Raw genomic sequence first — 17,291 nt, forward strand, 5'->3', positions numbered from 1 at the left:
TGTGAGGAAGTGTGACTAACGCAGGGCAATATTTACATCCACATGAAAATCACTCAACAATGGCAAAGTAAAATTCTAACACTTCATTCACATCAGAGACATTGAGAAGCTTGGGCACTTTAACTCAGTAATTACTCTTTTTTGTTGTTTTTGAAATAAACAGCTTTTCAGGTAAAGGTCAGTGCACTGAAACGTCTTTATTCATCTTTACTCAATGATGCTGCTGAATTAACATTAAAAACAAATGACATGAGCTGTAACTAGTCATAATCACATGTCATGGTGAGGTGTCATATACATAAAATGAAAAACAACATTGCAGCAGCATGGATGTACAGTACATGAATTTGGTGGCAGTCAACAATATTTATTACATCCATATTCTGTACCCAGTAAAGGATGCAGGCAAGAAATGTGATGGATTTTTAAAAAGGATTTTTCAGAGGGAAATAAACATAAATGTTACTAAAAATTAAACAAAGAACTAGATAGAAAACTATATGGTAACACTACAAGGGTGTTTCAAAAGGTAGAACTACAGGTTGTTCTAATGTATTCTTGTCCTACATTCCATATGTCAACAACTTTCAATGAGCTTGGGACATATTTAAGCAGACATTTTGTTTTATCATTCAGAGAAGTAGCTTTTCCTGATTTCCATTGAGGATAGAATTTGAAAATGTGTTTTCAATGTCCTATTGTGAAAATGAACAGTTCTGCATACTTTATATTGATTTTTCTTTCTATTACACTGTATATTTAAATTATCTAATAAATCATTTAAACAGTTTTTAATCACTGTAATGAAACTTTGTCAAACTGTGGTTAGACTACAAGGTAACGTGTAAAGTGTTTCAACAGACAGTGTATAGGCTATATTCAAGGTAAAAATAACAGTAAAGCAAATAAATATTTTTTTCCATAATTTTACAACAGTGTTTCAGACACCACAATAAATAGAACACAGGTTATGACACTATGGAGTGGACGTCTAGAGTGACATGAGAAAATTGGGGTGATGGTCTTGCATATCTGTATATAATTTTAACATTTTAATGGGCACTTTGAGATTTGCTCTGAAAAGCATTCAGTATTTGCCTCTATAAATATGTAGTGATCTAAGGCAATTAAAAGGACTCTCAAATCAATATTTTCCATAGGTGGCTAAATGTGACTTCATGTTTCAGTCAAGGCCTGGTCGGTAATGCCAATTATCTTCATCAAGAGCTCTTTACAGTGCTCTTAATCATAAGAGTTTGGAACTACGCAAACAGTTATGACTAACTTTATGCAGAATCATGAGACGACACTTGGGTGTGTATACTGTAGACCATGCTATGTTCAAATTAATAGCTCACTAACACAAAGCCCTTACTGTGGACCTTACTGAGAACAGGACAACACACAGGAGGCGTTAGCTTTGATTGGTGATAGGACCAGCGTGGATTCTGTAGCTTGAAAGGAAGTATTGACGTATAGCTTTCAGATATGATATGGCTCTATTTGGTATATATGTGAATGTAGGTCTCTTCCTGCATTTTTCAATGGAACTCTTTAGTTGATCGACATTATTTGCATCCAAATAAGTGCATCCAAAGGTCCAAAGTCTGAGTGTGTCACCAAACGTTAGAAAAGTGACACTCTCTTCTTCAGGTCGTTGCGTTTCCACAATGACAGGCGATCAAACTCTGTGATAGCCATTCCAAACAGCTCGTGGAACTCTTCTGGAGAGAGGTGTCTCTGTTTGGGGACAAGCAGATTCATATAAGATGCAGTCGTCTGGTATAAACCAATCTAACTGATCAACCTATTCAATCAATTAGTCTTTCATTCCTCAAGAGATGGAGGTGTTTTTGCTAACAAAATAAATGTCATCCTATTTTTTACAGTTTTACCTCCAGTCTAGTTCGGTCAACACCTGGTGGGAGCTTGCTGCGCCCTCTATGGGTCACGATGAGCATCTCATATGGGTAGACCTGCAGACAAGTTAGCACAGCTATCACGTGTCAACATGCTAGTTTCATCACACAATCACTCCAGAAAAAAAGACTCCACGTGGGGCCCTCAACACAGTCATGACTGGCCACTGGTCAGTATGACTCACAGCCGCAGAGTGACAGGAAAGAGGTCATTACAGTGAAGGAGATGAGACTAAAGGGGATGAATGCTCCACGCAAAACTACGGCAGGGGGAAACAGCATTTCCATGTTTAAAGGCAGGCCTACTTGTGATCATAGACAGTCCGGGGGGAGAGGAACAACATGCTCAGCAAAGTTTTCAAAAAAACGCATTGCTTGATAAGGGAGACGCAGCCTCCAAAGTCTTCTCTTACCCCCATTATATCAGAGCAAAGCTCTGCCATTCTTAGTTCTACTGGCACCTCTCAGCTCCTCTATCAGACACAGGAGTCAAGAGGGCAGTAGAACGTAGATGGGCATTGGGGTGCATATTCAGTCAGCTAATAGCAATAAGTCAAGGGTGAGCATTGTTAAGATTGCATGGCACAGCGGCTCTGGAGAAAACTTTGGAGGCGCTCAGCAGTACATGGGGCATATACACAGTGTATATGTTGAAGACAATCCACACCCCTCACCTTCTGTTCCAGAATACTAGGCAGTGAGTTTCCTCTGTCCATTCTCCCTCTTTGTGTATCTCCATTCTAAAAAGATACCACAAAGTCCCAGATATTCCCTCAAACAGAAGAGACTGGCATAAACAATCATTTCAACCCCCCCCCCCCCCCCCTCAATGAGATCTGTGGCATAGCTTGTTTTTGCAATGCAAAAATAAATGAAAACATTTAAAGCAATTATCTTCCATACAGCAAAGCATCAGAGCGCATTTGTTCTGATGGTAAAATGAGAACATTCTTTAATGAACATAGCCAATCACTGCCAGACTGTGTCACTGAGACAAAGGCAATAATCCAATCAGGCAAATATGCTGCCAAAATAATATAAAGCCCATTTCTATTCTCGCAGCATAGCTACTCTGTTTGGATTTTAGCCGAAGAGAAGAGTGAAATGTGTGTTAATGTGAGAACATTATGGCTACTAAGGATAGCAACAGACAGTAAGACTGAGTGTTAAGTCGGTGCACGTGCAGCCATGTCCAAAACATTTCTATACACACACACACACACACACACACACACACACACACACACACACACACACACACACACACACACACACACACACAAATGAAACAAGCTTACCTGTACTCCTGCAGAACAGGAAAAGAGAGAATGTAAGAGTGTAGAAAGTGGAAGAAATGCCTCCAGCAAACAAAGGACACGGGATGACTCAAATAACACGACACGGGTGATTAGTTGTCAACACATACCATCGTATAATAGAACCAGTTGCTACCTATAGCTTGTTTATAGTAATTTAATTTATGAGAGCTATGAGATGGCAGTATAAATCCCTAATAGCTAAAGACTTTAGAAAGTAGGAAGGTGTTTAAGTAAGGAGCACTAAGCCAACCAAACTTGTAAACACCCTCAACAGCACAGCTGATACTGACAAAGGCCAGCTCGCTAACTGATTAATTTGACAATATGTTAGGTGATAAGGTGCTGTAAAAGATTTTTCCTGGGATTTTGATCTGGATCACAAAATTGGACACACAACCAGGCACTACTATTTACAACAATTGGATTTGTTAAAAAATATGCAAATTTCAACTTGCAACTAATGTCCAATTTATGCATTATGGACCACAGATGATCATACTGGATCCAATTTTTATGACAACAAACAAACCTATTTCGATGGGATAATCACCTTTATATAAAATCTTTACAACATACTACGTACCTGGCCTTGTCTGGTCTCCGTCTGATGATGGAAAGTCTGCAGACTGCAGCTGAGGACAGACACACATAACATTAGATAAACTGGTTGATTAAAGTACGCAAATATAAAGCACTAATCTGCAGCTAATAGATTCGATTAGGTCAGATTCAACTTTATTGTCATTGTGCAGAGTACAAGTAGAAAGACAATGAAATGCAGCTTGCATCTAACTTAAAGTGCAAAAAGCAGTGCAATGTGATACACAAAGCATAGACAGGTGGTGCATAGACAGGACAAGAAATACAGTGCAGTGTATGAGGAAGACAGTAGTATACAGTTGGTTTACAGAAGGTAGTTTAGAGTAATATAAATTAAATATAAATATGTGTAGTGTATTAGTGATTAATCAATTAATAGAGGTTGACCATAATCCATTACTAGAGATGGACCTACTACATACCTCAAGTTCTAATATTTTCTATTCTACATTAGATGTTAATTTCACAGGTAGCATAGAAGAAGTTATAAACTCAGTATGAATGAGTACCAGTGGTAGTGTGTCTGCCACACAATCTTACCCTGGTGAGGCCTGATCGACTGCAGGCTGGTAAAGAGGTGGATTTTGAGGTACTAGTGGAGGATCCTGTGAGAAAAGATAGATAATCATCCATAAACAACCATACTATCAATCATGCACACACAATATATGTGTCTGAGTGCATATGGGTCCCAAATTGTATGTATGATGGGTATGTTGAAACATGAACATATGAAATAGGCACTATTTATGTTTAGTACTCAGACAGGGAAACACATTTATTTTGGAGTCAATTACCACGTGTTCTGAGTCACACACACACACACACACACACACACACACACACACACACACAATATCATGAACCCCTCACCTAAGTGCATGTGTGTCCTATCTGGGAGTGAGCGTGTTTTCCTGCGGAACTCTGATTTCTCCATTTCCTCCTTCAGAATCAATTTGCCCAAGTTGGACTGGATCTGGAAGACAAAACAACCCTGAGTGTGATTACAGAAAGTCCATTAGCGGTGCCTTGGCTCGGGCGGCCAGATGCGCCATCCGCACGGTGAAACAGTCCATTTAGCCGAAACCACTAAATCCTGCGCCGTGCCACTCGCTGGTGGTGCAGAGACACCACGCCTGTCCAGACACTCTGGCAAGGGCATCGGTACAATAGAATCCCATTCAGCGCTGGCTGCGGTCTTCGGGGGCTGACGAGATGCCATACACGCGGCAGCGCCATGATTGATGGGGCACATAATGTTCCGCGGCGCAGCGCGGGCCCCTCTTACCTTGTTAAGCTCCTGCTCTTGAAGCCGCCTGGCTTCCTCAGTCAGGTCTTCGAATTCATCGTCTTCCTCCACTCGGCCCTCCGCTTCTGCCTTCCTCCTCCATTCGATCTCTGCAGGGAGAAGAGAGGAGTGACAGATGATTATAAACCATGCCGTCATGGGTACGAGGATATTCGCCATGCTCTGACCAGCGGACGTCGGGCTAGTTTCCTGTGTAATCTTTTCAAGATAAACACAAGGAAACTGAATTATATAAGAGGACAACATCTACTCAGCACCACGTGAGGGTATGAGAAAGAGAGAGATAGAGAAAGAGAGAAAGAGAGAGAGAAAGAGATAGAGAGAAAATGAGAGAGAGAGAAATGTTTAGCTACATTATGAAACAATAAGCTTTGTCGGTCTACTTAAAGTTATATTCGGGGCTACGTAAAACATGCCCGCTCGACACAGGCCCCTCGTTCCCCTGGGCACAGGTGTGAATGTCCCCTTTGCACTCCCTATAGTAACGCCAGTGTGATGACCATAGAAATGAAAGCAGGTTGTACCCATGGTAGCCAATGAGGGTGGACAAGGCCAGTACTCGGTTTCAATCTTGGAGGGCACGTTGGGATCAGGAGGCTGCGCCGCTGGGAATTTGGAGGACTTGATTATGTTGTCCCCTGGGGTGTTATTTTCTGATGTAGAATCTAAAGATAGAAAAAAGTGAAGAGTCAAAGAAAGACTAATATGCTGTAGGTTTTCATAATAAGTCAATAAATACACAGGTGTGCTTATTTAGTTCAAAATATGTGTGAATTACCGTGTTTATAAATGGGAGGCTTTTTATAAATGTTGGTTCCATTATCTGAAAAAAGCAAACAAATCAACACGCATTAACCACAGCAACTGTAACATTCAATATACATAGCACAAGGGGAATGATGACACAATTTAGACCTAATATATTGATATTATATTATGATTTGTTACTACACATGTTTCAAATATTCACAGCAGAAAGTATCTGCAGCCTTCATTGGCTTTAAGATGCAAACACTTCCTCTCCTTCCACTGTAAACAGTCTCTGACTTAGCAGAGCACATTTGAACGTCTCCCACTCTAAATAACATTATAATCTATTGATTCAAACTAGGTGCAAGTGTTCAGGTAAATTTAGGTCTAATTTAGTACAGCAATAATACATGTAATAATAAAAAAAACGTTCAAATAGAGAATGCATCTGAATGAATGTCCGTTCCACTCCTGTGAGGTGTTCTGCTGGTTGGTGACTCACCTGGCCTGTGAAAGTGCTGTAGGCCGGCCCGCGATGAGGTGCTGATCTTCCGCAGCTGTGTGGTGGAGCCCATGTTGGAGCCTCCGGGAGAGTCCTGCTCTGGCCACTCCTTCTGATCCCTGCAGACCATCTGGGGGCCGAGGAGAGTGCAGGACAGGGTGGATTACTCTCACAACCTGGGTCAAAGTCAATCTCACATCTCCCTCGCTTTGATGAGAGGCTGAATTATCCCACATCAATATCTTATTTTTCAGAAATGTCTACTAGCCTTAATGATCACTTTCATGTCCTAACTTACTGATCTTCTCCGTCATTTACCTACTGTTTGTAAGTCATAGTCTAGAACTATACATCGCAAGCAAGAACTAAGCAAGAGTGAGAGGTAAATCACAAAGAGTTGTGCTTTGGGTCTCTATACTCTTTTGGAAGAAATTGGCTCCAATCAAGCACTGTCCACAGGGTGTGGCATATCAGGGCAAACTGGAGTGATAGGCTTTATACTGTAAAAATGTCCCACATTTCCCATCAAAGTTCTCTCAGACCGTCACATTCCCTTCCACCATGCTTCACAGATGAAGTCAAACACTGCTTTGGCAGTTGGTTGGCGACTCACAAATATTCTTCTTTGTGATCTGAACACATTTTTACTAGGCTTGCTTGGGCATCTGTGTGTGTTTTTATTGCCTTGTGTGTTTTCTTTTGCTAGACACCCTAATGTGTTTGCACTCTTCCAAAGTAGTGCTCTGGGAGCTATTACTCTTACTATTCCGGTTAAAGCCAGTTTGTGCTTCTCTATGATGAGATGCAGTGCATTGTATGAGATCTTCAGTTTCTCGGCCATGTTTTACAAGGAATAGCCTCAGATTATTCTGGGAATAACATTACAGTGAAACATTTAATTCTCGCCATTTTGTGTCTCCAATTGAACCCACAATAGCCGATGCTCCAGATACTCAATTCATCTCTCATGAAGGACAGTTGCATTGCTTCTTTAATCAGGGCAGCTTTCAGCTCTATTTGATTGCAAAGAGGTTCTGTAATGATCAGTTAGCCATTTGAAATCAGCTAACAGAATGTCTCGTTGGAATAAAGGATGGATGGTTACTATGGACCTTGGCATACTGATGAGGATGTTGCATTGAAATTGAAGCCATTTCCAGCCACAACATTTACAACATTTATGTCTACAGTAATTTCCCGCATATAAGCCGCATTGTGTATAAGCCGGCAGTGTTTTATGCAAGTTAAAAGCAACAAAACCATATTGACACCATATTAACTGCCTCCCTGTATCAACCTCATAGTGGAAGAAATGTTGCAAAATAAATGTATAAGCCGCGGCTAATAGTCAGGAAATTACGGTACACTGTATTTCTGGTTGATCTGGCATTGTTTTAATGGCCAAAGATTCTTTCCACAAACTTTTGAATGGCATTGTATATCAATATAGTATTTTCTGCAGAAGCAAAGTAGGCTACACGTTTTAGTTTGAGCCCTGATACCCAAGAGTGTGCATTACCGCAGTAAGCAGCAGTTCAGACGTGCTGCTATACCCCTGCTGATGTATGCCCCTCTCAGCGAGATGAGATGCAATCATTACTTGTGATTTATAAGACTGAAACTGTGCTACGTGGATGTGCAGGCAATAACACATGGCTCAAATGAAATTACAGATTATTAGCTGAATCTTTCAAAAACACATAACTTTTCAAACGGATTCAAATACATCTTCATTACCCATCTCTAGAAATGAGGCAAGGAGAGGAAAGATGTCATTTTGTCTTTGCATTCCTCATTTGCTTATTTCATAGGCTAATTTTCATATTTCATATCGGCTCCATGACAGTTAAAACAAGGAGACATGCCTTACCTCAGGAGATGGCGGTGGGGAGATGGAGTGTGGTGACATCGACCTCTAAAAGCAGGAGAGAGTCCCATGAACCTTTCAGCAGTCATGGTGTGAAATGATGAAACACCAAACCACAGCAAACAATAAAGCACTTTGATCTTCACACAACTGCACATCCTGTGTTCTAAGAAAAGCAGCACACCCACCTTTCTAATAATAATAATATTCTACTAGAACAATCAACGTGTTTGAAAACAATACATGTTACACAAAGCACTTGAGAGGACCCGCAAGAGTTTGTTTTCAAGGACACTGACCTCACGGCTTCTGCAGAGGGCCGTTCTGCTCAGGGAGGAAATGTTAAAGTGGGGCTCGTACACCATCAGGTCTGGCCTCTCCACCTCCAGAATGGCTTTGTCCTTGGGAATGGCAGCCAAGTCCTTGTAACCAATAACCTGGTTGTCCATCCGTGCCTAGATACATATGAAAAATAAAAAAGAAAGACCACCAATATATTAAAAGCATACAGTATATCAATATATCATCATAAAGATTAATAGATATTACTGAGGCAGTAACAATGTCAATTCTCAACTCCAAAAAAAATCGAGATAGTAAAACCATAAAATGTCTATGCCTATCATTAGGCATGCTTCTGAGCTAACTACAAGATTATAATGTTTTAGGGGCAACACAAATATGTTTACTGGAGTTTCAAAAAACTGTTTATACCCAAAGCAATGGGAGCTGCCAACAACCCTTTTCCAATCCTTTTTCCAGCAGGACAATGGTGTCAGACAATTTACTCATCGCTGCCTACATTCCTGTCAGTTCAAACATTATGTGGGCTGAACATTTATCCAGACTACAAAAAGAACTGTATATGGCCATTCTTTTCATTTACATGAATAATACATTGAAGAACATTAGTGCAAAAAATAAGCCAGATAGAAGACTGGCTGACTGATAGATGACTACAGAAAATGTTGAACAAAGACATTTCTTTGGCTGTCGGAAACTGAGGAAGTGATAGAAAAAGACGATCCAAAGCCTTCAGTGATATCTTCACTTCAAGACAGTTTTTCTTTTTTAAAGGCTACCTACTTCCTAAGAATCGGTGGGGTGAATGCATGTCCCCTGTCAGATAACAGAGGAATCTGTTATCATTTGCAAAGGCACAGGCTAAAAAACTCTGAAAAGGGGCCTTATTACAAGGGATAGTGTTTAACCTGAGTAACACATGTTGAGTAAGGGCATTGAAACATTTTCAGACATTATTTTTGAACAAAGATTTTGATATTAGAAAGTTCATCTTACCACAATTGATGTGGCTGGGGATCCAGGGGCACTAGGACCTCGCGAAGAGGACACACTGCATGGGGCAGTTGCCGTCTGGAAATAAGATAGATGACAGGGTCAAAAGGTGAAAGTTCATCCTACATAGCTACTAAATCTGAACAAAATCAATTAAATGAGATTTAAGATTAAAGAATGAATCAATGACTAAAAAATATGTGGAGAAATGAGAGGGTTGGAAAGAGATTATTAACCTTTTGCATGACGGAAAAACAGCTTGAAATCATTCACCTTGTTGATGACACCCAATATCACTGCAATGAAATTCAAAAGGAGAAATGATATTGTTTAAAGCACTTCTAGTAGTAAAGATCACAGTTGAATGGGGAAAAGTGGCACATGGTCCATTTATGTGAATTGCAAAGGAGATAACTGAGGTCACAGGATTTATTGAGATTCAATAACACTGACCCTTTCAAATACTCATACAGGCACAGAGCAGTCAATTGTCTTGAAACACTTTTACATTTTTTATTTTTCAAAACAACCCAGTGTGAAAGGTACAACTGTAACACCCTGGATAAAGACTCCCGCCTTTATGGCACAGACACATCTAATTACGGCCCCCTACTGGGCCGATTTAACATTCCCTCTGATATCAAAGGCGATCAATAAATCCCCACAGGATTACTAGGCTGTATTTGATATGGATCCAGAGGGGAGCATGATGATTGAGCCTAAGCTGCTCATACAACCACCGCTGCTCCATCCACCACAGGGACTCACTCGATCCCGCTCTATGGTGACTAAAACCATCACCTCTACCGCGGTGGGCTTTGAGAACACATGCTGCTATTCCGCTTCCAATTATTATCGTCTGCTGCCATTAGAAGTCATTTAACCACCAGCGAATTGTATTTTAATGCAATCACAGCATGTTTTGGCACTGGCCAACAAATGCACCAATAAGATAGTCGACCACATAAGCAAACACTGGCCTGGTTTAATGGTGCTAATGCTTGATAGGGCTTCCTCTTCTGCAAACCACTCAGGACGCACGTCTGCTAAGTGGGAAAAAAGAGGTGATTGTACTGAAAGCATTTCTTGCCGTGGTTTCTTGCCCTTCGCTCACATTCACCGGCTGTACGTAAATTAGAGTGAGAGGCTGAAGCCTGACTTAAACGAGCCGCTTATAGGAGGTTAGGACGTCCCATCTCATCACTGAAACTGACCCAGGGGACGGGACACTGCGTGGTCATTTGCCCCACCACTCACATTCATCTTGAGATGCGAGAGTTAATTCCCTTCTCAGTCTAATTTGGATCCATGACGCGGCATGGCGAACACCTCCCTCTGCCATTGCTCTGCCCCTGGCCTGAACCCTGAGCTCCTCAGGAAGACCACTTGGGGATGTGTTTTAAGTTTCATCTCCGATTCCTGTCCTGTGGCACTAAAACAAGAACAATACTTTCTAAGAAATGTCTTCTTGTGAAAAAAGGCCCATTACAGATCTCAGAAAAAAGGGCCACAATCTTCCATTATCTGCCTCTGATTAGAGACTGCTAATTTCGGATTCACATATGAATCAGGAAGCCGGCATCCTGAATATTTTATGACTGGAGTACATTCATTAAGCCTAGCCAAAAACAAATGCCTGGAAGCCCAAGGCCCAATGAATACATTTCCTTCCAGACAGAGAGAGAGAGACAAAGATGCTCTGTGTACACACACCAGGTCTAAATTACAAATTCAGCCGACTCTTACTTTTGTGGGCCACTGGCTAATGGTGATGCTTTTACTTCCTCCCCTTGTGATGTTGTACTATAGTTCCTTAAAGGAATTTAACAAGGCCCGCAAGAAAAACATTGTTCAACACAAGACACAGGATAGGCAACCCCAGCGGGATTCCTGCCTTTGAAATTCCATTTTATGAAATTCATAAGCTCTCTGAAATTTCTACACAGCATGGCAGTATTTAATTCCACAGTTAATTTACGAAAATGTTCATTGCTAAGAGAATGAACAGCACAACAGCTAATAGCTATTTTCTTTATAGCCAAGCTGTCACAGCGAGATGTCACAGCAGGTTATGGAAACTGGTGCTCAGTATGGGTCGGATTCGCTGAGCCATGAAGGGCAACTAACCATCCCCACCGCCGTCCCTTTGACGTGATTTATAACCAGCACTACGGACAAAACCAATGTCATTAGCAGAGAGGGGTCCCATCTGCATCTGACAGCCTCCAATTCAAGTTCAATTTGAAGCCATCCCGAGACAGCCCCCACAGGAGCTGAACAGTATTTAAGGGTGTAATCTGGGAATGAGGTTGTCTCAAAGGCTGATAATGAACTTGTCAATGCTGGATTACAAGTGTGATTTATGGATTTGCGATCATGATTGAATTTAATTCGGTAACACAGACTTTTCAAACTTTTAAGCCGGTCTTGATGTCGTAGCAAGTAAGCATCAAACAGTCTGAGAGGGAGCGTAGGAGTGACTCAGATTGGATGTGAAAATGTGAGGTCGGTCCTCCACACAAACACACAGGCCTACAGCCCACGCATGAGTAAGATGGGAAGGCTGAATGAATAGGGCAGGCCTATCATCATTCACAGCTCTGAGACCAAGTGAAAGCTCCAAATTTCCTCAATGCTTCAAGTGGATGTGCATTCAGTTATTTTGTCAACCATTGTCTAGATTCTAAACATGATATAAGACAAGGGTATTCAGAATGAACAATGAGGTATATTGAAACAATTCTGAAAAGACCAAATATGTTATTTTGGCAAAGGAGATGGGAGAGCAATCTGACGATTTTGTTGGCAAGTGCTTTTGTGCTCAGAGAAATGTAATATTCCAAAATGACTGTGCAGTCTGTGTATCTTAATGACCTGTTTTAGGTCTTCTTTTGCATGTGTATGGGATGTGTGTTGTGTATTTTCCACATGCATTATCATCTATACTACATTATGCAGTGGAAAAGAAATATACACTTAAATAAACCATGAAATCAATACCAAAACAGCTGCAATGAATTATGAAAATGCATAGAGTAGACATGACTGTTGGGAATCACAAATCATGGTCTAAGACTAAACTTCAACTACAATTATGATTACAAGATTATTACACAAGCTTATTACATAGTCACTGGTATGCATGTTTACTGATGCAACATCTCAATTCTTACATTACATTTTCTGTTCTTTCGGCTGTAGAATTGACTTCAAAATGAAACCTCCAATCAAATATTCAACGACTAAAACACACACCCCTCAAAAAAAAAAAAAAAAAGAAACATGCATTGGCTGTCTCCAGTTTAGCTCTATTGGAGTTCTTTTCTGTCCCTCGTTCTCTGATGAAAAATGATAATGACAACAATGAGTCAACGTTATCTGTGTGGGTTGGTAGCACTCCACTCTTCTCATGCACTAATAGAGGCCTCCATGCCAGCTCCAGACAGGCTGGGCCGAAGAGAACTGAGAACACAGCCAAAGGATATGAACTAACCGCCACAGCCCACATCAGCCAAGAACACACATACACCCTAAAATGACTCAATCGCACATGGCCCGCTTTAGTGAGGTCAGAAACAAGAAAACACAAACACTATTATGAATTAGGAGCCATGGATATGAAATAGCCTAATTCAGCACAGGATCATGTGACTTACCACTCTTGTGATCTGTGCTAAATGATGTGCTTTATACACAACTTAAATTTCTACCAGTTCAAAAAGACACCATTTTTGTTTTCAAGTTAACAACTGACGTATGCTGAATTTAATTAACCACTTATTCGTTCTTGATGTACTCTAAGGCAATTTGTTATGTCCATTCAATCAATAAATATTATTATCCTGACATTTAAGCTATAAAACAACCACAATATCATTTGGTTAGTTTGCTTGCTTTAAGGCCTATGGAACAATAATAAAGCCCAAGAAAAACAGAAATTCCAGTGGAATCCGCAGAATGAGAGCAGGAAAAGCACACTATCTCGAAGCAGGAAGAACTGAGTTTAGAAACAAAACAACACAAACCAGCTTTCCACCCTGCCTTGCCTGAGATGAAGAGGAAATCCTATGCTGAGGGACCCAGGCTTCCCGTCATCTTTCTTCAGCACTCTGCAGCCAGTCTCTCTCGCTCTCCCTCTCTCTGCATGCTCCTGTGTGACCCCACCCCCTTCTCTCTCCACCCCAACTGAAATGCACTTATCTCAGCACCGCCAGAGCAGCCAACGCCCAATCAGCCGCTCGCTGCCGTCACCAGGGCAACACTGGTCTCGCCAGAATCCTCCGGGCACCTCTGGAGAAAACACCGCCACCGACAGGCAAAACCTCTCTCTCGCTCTCTCTCTCGCCTCTGCCGGGAAAGCACGTGGTGGGGGAGAAGCCTACTAGCACCATCGATTGAGTCAAGCCATATCCACACCCATTTTTTATCATTACCACTTCCCATATGGAGGTCAAGTCAGCCAAGAGTCTATCACAATGTATGTGATGGATATACTGTAGCTCATGGTTACAGCAGCTGGCACATCGCGACCCCCCCTCCTCCTCCAGTGTAAACGCAAACAAGCAGACGCATGCACGCACGCACAGGCACTCCCCATGGCCTGCTCTGCTTTGCTCTGCTCTGCTCAGCTCAGCCGTGGGATGTGAGTATGTGTGCCAACACTTCTGCATCACTGCATACATGCTGCTCGTTCGAGCTAGTCACCAGCATCTGATCTCTGCTGGTGCATATGTGTGACAAGAGTTCCGGCACAAGACGCCCGTCGGAAACAGAGAGCGAGCCACCAGGACCCTTCCTATCGGCTGCTCCTCGCTGGATGTACTTGAACACATCCCATCTGCTGTCCTTAGCCAAGAATCATCCCTTTCAGCTCTTCACAGACCACATCTCACACTACTAAAGACAGATCATGGATCACATCCAGAAGGCTCACCAGGAAACAGACAGATGGATTTGGACAATCAGATTAGAGAGACATTGATTACATCTCCGACTCTGACACACTGAGATGGAGTAAGGCTAGTTCAAGTGAAGCGGCCAGGCATGTTCTTTCTCTCATGTACTGTGCGGGTGCATACGATCAAAAAAGGAAAGCTGTAAACTGTGAAATTCGGTTAAAGACATCCTATGCAAATGTTTTTTTTTGTATCTTAATATAACAGCTTCAAAGTTATTTGAATATAGTAAACGTTATTGTAAAAGAGAGTTTCCCGTCGTACATCACTCCTCTATAACCCAGCGAATCACAAATTGCTTTTACAATTTGCACTACTACTTGTATGAAATTGTCTGATACTACCTTGTCAGTCGATAAGGCTCTTTGGAGATTACCTTTGCCAGTTTGTAAACAACTCCAAAAGTGCTATGTCCAGGGGGAAGGGTGCAAGCCATAAATGGCATTTAAGACAGCTGTGTAAAACACAAATACTCTACAATAGGGGGAGCCCAGTAGTGAAAACTCTGAAACTACAGTACATTGGATACCTTTAAGCAATGTCCAGAATATAGCCATTTAATGATTACAGCCAGAACCCCCTCTCTCCCACCTTTAAAACCAATATTATTTTAAATTAATACTTTTCATTTTGTAGGATTAGCATCTAAAAAGAATCTATGGCCTTAATTGTAGGGATGGGTATCGCTTGGATTTTATCTGGTGCTACATTGAAATGGTAATGTTGCCTAAACAGTGCCTAAACCAACATCAAATTGTTTTTTTTTTTAATTGATAAGACAAATTGGAACTTGAAATTGAACTACTCATGTGGATGTTGATAATGTTGTGTCAACTGTTTCCCCATTGATCCCATGCAAATCTATGTGAAGGTCCTGAGGCAGGGATGTCAGTATTTTGACTATATGGATTTACAATATAACAATAGTATAGTGACGTGGGGCATGGGCTCCATAGTTCAAGGATGCCAAAACTCATCTTTTCCCCTGAAATGAGAAACAGAGGAATATAATACCAATGGGGAACATTTCAAACAAGCCTATGGGAATATTATGAACTCCCTTATACAATTCCCTTGTACAAACTCACACCTGCAAGGGAATAGGCCTACGGTAAAATAACAAATAGGAAACCGATAGGCACTACTATGTCTATGGCTGCTGGAACACATATTTTCCATTTGAGGATGAAGTATATCTAGATAGCTGTCTATCTATCTAAAGCAGTAGTGCAATCTTTCAACTAAGATGATTAGGGTTTGACAAAAAGGGTAAAACAAAAATGCTCATTGATTTGAAATAATAATTTCTGTTGTCTTTTATTTCAACAATGATAGTGTTTTTACATCAACACTAGAACCATTGAAACCAAAACAGAGTTTTTTCCAGTTAAGGAAACATGGCTTCCTGTTAGAGGACAGAGCGAATAGACCAACCAGTTTTTGTTTTGGAATTAACTTTGTGCAAAGGGGGGCATAGTTTTAAGGCTATAAGCTGTCTGATTTGAGTCCACTCAACCATATAAATGTAGGCCTAATATTAAACCTTTATGAAGAACATCAAGCAGCCTATTAAAATAAGTTAATATGGGCCAACTTAGAACACTGATGGGCCTATCAAATGACAAACAACAGTTTACTTTAATAACATAGATCAGTCTAATTCTCGGCTAAGAAATATAGGCCTATCCTAACATTATCAACTCCATAGCCTACCCCATATTTTGCTGAGAAAAACTATGGAAACCGTAAGATAGCTGCTATAAATTCCCAGTGACTGTACTATTCTAGCATCAGGCCTGGGATGCTGGCCACAACTTTCCCACGATAACCTTCAATATACCAACATCTAGCAAAAAAGAAATCGTTCACTTCGTGTGCTTTCACCCGGTTAGTTACATCGGTCTGCTACATAGCCTACAACAATGATCGTATTCGTAAATAAAAACAGCGGTGTATTATATAGCTTATATTAGCATTTGAGAACGATCACCTTGTAGCATCTTGACAGGTTTGCGTACAGATGACAGCTAGGCTGAACAATGGTGAAGATGCCATGCGCCTACCTCCTCAAGCACCGTAGGCTCAGTAAACCTTGGTCCTCCGCTGCCAGCACAGTAGAATGGAAAAATCACTACTTCCGAACATGTGGGTAACATCCACGGAAATTCACATCATGTATATAACCCTAATATACAGAAAGCTTTCCTATGAACTGCGCGTTGTGCGTGACGCTCATTGGAGCTGCGCAGGTCTTCAAGGCGAGCGGGCGGTTAAAAAAAAAGACAGCAGGGACATGTAGCCCACTCTGTCCTGTTGATGCTCCTTGCTTGTGGCTCGACCCATTCCGAGAACAGGGGAGGATAACATGGTAAAGCAGGATTTATAGCTTAGTTCTGGCAAACCGAACACATCCTGATGGGGGGAAATAAATGAAACTAGGCCTATAGCTTAAGAACATCGTTTAATTGAAAGCCAGATGAGGTTTTATATCGAAATGATAAAGGTGAATTATTCTTCATTCGTATTGTCTGGGCATATCTACGTTGATTTTTTAATTATTATTATTATTGTGGCAGGACGTTCTTAGGCTAGGCATTCTTTACAAATAGCCTAAGGTGTTGTAGTAGGCTGTCGCTGATGATAAGTTCATTTTATGCGATTTAAGGCTATGCTCATAACATAGTCTATCCGTGACTTAAGACAAGATGTAGGCTATACTTTTGTATATGTCTATGTTCATATTTGTTTTTCATACCTAGGGGCGGTAGTAGGCT

The 17,291-nt window shown here is 41.1% G+C and overlaps 1 protein-coding gene across 5 annotated transcripts; it reads right to left on the bottom strand.

Annotated features, from left to right (window-relative positions):
* Positions 1 to 177: 177 nt before the first annotated feature.
* On the bottom strand, positions 178 to 17,291 carry dmtn (dematin actin binding protein). 5 transcript variants are annotated; one of them, XM_062554314.1, is made up of 16 exons: positions 16,508 to 17,291; positions 9,799 to 9,858; positions 9,566 to 9,640; positions 8,566 to 8,721; positions 8,270 to 8,314; positions 6,400 to 6,529; positions 5,926 to 5,970; positions 5,672 to 5,812; positions 5,127 to 5,236; positions 4,712 to 4,814; positions 4,379 to 4,443; positions 3,822 to 3,870; positions 3,218 to 3,225; positions 2,594 to 2,659; positions 1,896 to 1,976; positions 178 to 1,740 (listed from the first exon to the last, which is right to left on the bottom strand). In XM_062554314.1, the coding sequence occupies exons 2-16, from the start codon at positions 9,829 to 9,831 to the stop codon at positions 1,627 to 1,629; spliced, it is 1,221 nt and encodes a 406-aa protein (XP_062410298.1). In that variant the 5' UTR covers positions 9,832 to 9,858; positions 16,508 to 17,291; the 3' UTR covers positions 178 to 1,626. The 5 variants fall into 5 exon arrangements, 3 of the variants coding, with proteins under 3 accessions (XP_062410298.1, XP_062410297.1, XP_062410296.1); XM_062554313.1 differs by lacking the exon at positions 16,508 to 17,291 and adding an exon at positions 13,609 to 13,728; XM_062554312.1 differs by lacking the exon at positions 16,508 to 17,291 and adding an exon at positions 13,588 to 13,721.

Source organism: Sardina pilchardus, chromosome 14, assembly GCF_963854185.1.
Source record: "Sardina pilchardus chromosome 14, fSarPil1.1, whole genome shotgun sequence".
Lineage (NCBI taxonomy): Eukaryota > Metazoa > Chordata > Actinopteri > Clupeiformes > Clupeidae > Sardina > Sardina pilchardus.